The sequence below is a fragment of the Eurytemora carolleeae genome, unplaced genomic scaffold, assembly GCF_000591075.1.
Source record: "Eurytemora carolleeae unplaced genomic scaffold, Eaff_2.0 scaffold440, whole genome shotgun sequence".
Classification (NCBI taxonomy): Eukaryota; Metazoa; Arthropoda; class Copepoda; order Calanoida; family Temoridae; genus Eurytemora; species Eurytemora carolleeae.
In genome coordinates, this window is record NW_019396690.1 from 115,317 (window position 1) to 118,780 (window position 3,464).

General features: G+C 31.4%; 1 protein-coding gene across 1 annotated transcript in view; it reads right to left on the minus strand.

Moving 5' to 3' along the window:
- Positions 1 to 3,228, minus strand: part of LOC111707429 (FMRFamide receptor) — a 32,737-nt gene extending 29,509 nt beyond the window's left edge. Inside the window, exon 1 of the mRNA XM_023480535.1 lies at positions 3,162 to 3,228. Coding sequence (XP_023336303.1) covers positions 3,162 to 3,222 — 61 coding nt within the window. The 5' untranslated portion in view covers positions 3,223 to 3,228. The remainder of the gene's footprint in view (positions 1 to 3,161) is intronic.
- Between the last annotated feature and the right edge of the window lie 236 nt (positions 3,229 to 3,464).

A 3,464-nucleotide genomic window follows, 5' to 3' on the forward strand; every position in this document is an offset into this window, starting at 1 on the left:
CCCCCCCCTACAGAATCCTTATTTACGCCCCTGATTCAAACAATTAACATTAAACTCTTGTTATCAAAAAAATTAATAATTGTAGGTGCTAAAAATGGTGGGAAAATAACGAAACTTCTAAATTTGTTTTTATCAGTTATAGGCTAGGATGCTCTCCTGTTAAAATAAGGCTAAAATTGTGATTTTGTTACGCATCTCATATATATATGAAAAATATCACATATTTTAAAGCAACATTTATGAGATGTCATTAAGTATAGTTTTGTAATAGTCTAAAGCAGAATTTTAGGCCAGTAACGTGAGCAAGGAACGAAACAAACCTTGGTTTTAAGTGGCCAAATATTTTTAACCAATTACATTGAAATCTGTTTTAAGATAAAGTTTATCTAAAAGGATAAAAAAGTTATGCATTTCTAACTGCAAATTACGTAAAAAACGCAAGTTTTGGGTTAGGAAAATAAGTCCTAAAATCTCTATAAATTATAGAAAAGACGACATTCTAGGGCTTCTTATCGAACCCAACGTATAACTCTCAATGCCTACTCTTTATATTTCTAATCTCTTTGAGATATCCAAGGTTTATTATTCTCAAATTGAGTTCCTGTTTTAAAGTAATTTGCTTAAATTTATGCAACCCAAGGAAAAAAAGTAATAAACTTAGCACTATATTACAGAGAGAATAATGACGATGTTGTCAAGATGAAGGTTTACAGGGCGTACCTATGTGAACCCGGACATGTCCCTTTACAAATGGAGGGTCACTTAAGATTATGACTGCAGTCACTTTAATAACCTATGTTGAATTTTCTTGGGGTCTGGTAAGAGAAATTAATTACATATTCTCCGAATACTTCTTTAGAAAAGAGCTTGAGATCGAAAATATATAGTTCCTTAAAGATTATTTTCAGTGGATGTATAATCCCTTTGTCACACAGTATTAATTATAAAAATAAAAGAATAAATTTACATTTTCCGACGTACTTCACATTTAAAAAAAATCTCTTTAGCCCCCGAAGTATCAAAGTAAGACATATGAAATGTTCAAAAAAGTGGGTTATATTAAATAAATTTGGCTATGCACCTATAATAATAAAAATAAATTTGAGGCAGAGCGTAAATTGAAAGAAGAACCTTAAAGGAATCGAGTTTTTGCCACAAACTCGAATTTTCTAATCCTTATATCTTGGCAACCTGATGGTGGAAACCCTTGATATTTCAAACTTAGCCTATTTAATATAACAGAATTCATAGATTCATTTATGCCTAATCAATAAAAGTTTGATTGTAAATAAAGTTATCAAAAATTTAAAACGAACCTGTGGTAAATGTTTTGAATTTTTAATCTTTATATATCACAATTTTAGTCTGTTCCCACAGGTATTGTTTTTGAAACGTCGTGGCTCAGCATTATCCAAACCAAACAATTAAGTCTTAGCACACATACAGTGGTAGGCAATGATATCAATACAATAAAGACGACTTTCATTTCAATTAATATCAATCAATATCAATCAATCAATATCTTTATTGTATTGATATAAACGTGAAAATACACTTTTTACATTAAATAATTCAAGATTGATTTCGAGATGATTGACTGGTAGATCCAAGAAATTTTGATTAATATAAATTAATATATGTACGCTGTTTGAATTATAGAGTTCAGCCGGTTTGGCTGGATTAACTAATTGAGAAGGACAGTAAGGATTAGTTGAACTATTCGTCTTGTATCTATTAATTTCAATCTCTGATATATTAAACAAATGTAGAGAGGAGAGCTAGTTGATGTGGAATGAATATATGTGTTGAGAGTAGAGTTGATGTGGAATGAATGTACGTGTAGAGAGTAGAGTTGATATGGAATGAATATATGTGTAGAGAGGAGAGTTGATGTGGAATGAATATATGTGTAGAGAGTAGAGTTGATATGGAATGAATATATGTGTAGAGAGGAGAGTTGATATGGAATGAATATATGTGAAGAGAGGAGAGTTGATGTGGAATGAATATATGTGTAGAGAGTAGAGTTGATGTGGAATGAATATATGTGTGTAGAGAGGAGAGTAGATGTGGAATGAATATATGTGTAGAGAGTAGAGTAGATGTGGAATGAATATTTGTGTAGAGAGTAGAGTTGATGTGGAATGAATATATGTGTAGAGAGTAGAGTTGATGTGGAATGAATATATGTGTAGAGAGTAGAGTTGATGTGAAATGAATATATGTGTAGAGAGTAGAGTTGATGTGGAGTGAATATATGTGTAGAGAGTAGAGTTGATGTGGAATGAATATATGTGTAGAGAGGAGAGTTGATATGGAATGAATATATGTGTAGAGAGTAGAATTGATGTGGAATGAATATATGTATGTAGAGAGGAGTGTTGATGTGGAATGAATATATGTGTAGAGAGGAGAGTTGATATGGAATGAATATATGTGTAGAGAGGAGAGTTGATATGGAATGAATATATGTGTAGAGAGTAGAGTTGATGTGGAATGAATATATGTGTAGAGAGTAGAGTTGATGTGGAATGAATATATGTGTGTTTACTTTGTTGATTTAAAATACAACATGACACATATGCCTTGACAATATAAAAAACAAGTTGGGAAAATGTAAAAACTAGGCAGTAAACTAGGCTTTATTATCTTTTTCAATTGTGAACATTTTCTGTTTGTGTACATTGTAAATAAAAATTCAAAATATCGCGGATTTTATAAAAAGTTTGTGGATTTTTTTAATTTAATGAAGATCGAATTTTGTTGAAGGCAAATTTTTAAAATTTTGATCAACCATAAACCTTTCCTGGGGTCATGTGAGGCCCACAAAATTTTTGGCCCAATCGGTTCAGCCATTTTGACGAATAGACGAGCAAAGTATATATGTATTAAATAAAGTATCTCATTTATATCTTTTTATCTGCTTGTAATTTCATGAAAATTACTGGAAAGAAAAACAAATTTGGTGTAAATGATGTTTTTGACTGTCGTCTTGTCATTTTGCTCGCTATTTTCATATTAAATAACCGTGAACAGCTCCGTTAACGATTTCTTAAATATCTTTCGATAAAGGACATAGTTGATTAGACTGGGGTTGCAACCTTAGGATCCAGCGGTTAGCCCCTAGCTTTATGCACCCATGCCTGTAAAAATCGCTTTACCTTGTATTTGTATTCCAGGAGAAGAGAAATTAGAGAAAGAATCTGAATCCATTGAATCCATATTTCTTTTTCTAAAAAATTCTATACTTGTATTTTAAGTTAAATTTTGGTTCAAATTCCAAACAACATTGGATACAAAGTTGAGGTTATCTCAAATTTTGATTGGAGAACTCGGGAGGTCCACGGGAATGTTCTTATCTTGGTTTTAAGATTTTAGGTTGGATGGATCGACTTTAATAGAGAAAATTTAGTTTCCCGGTAAAAGCGTTCAAGTGCGGGTAATTAATATAATAAAACAAGACA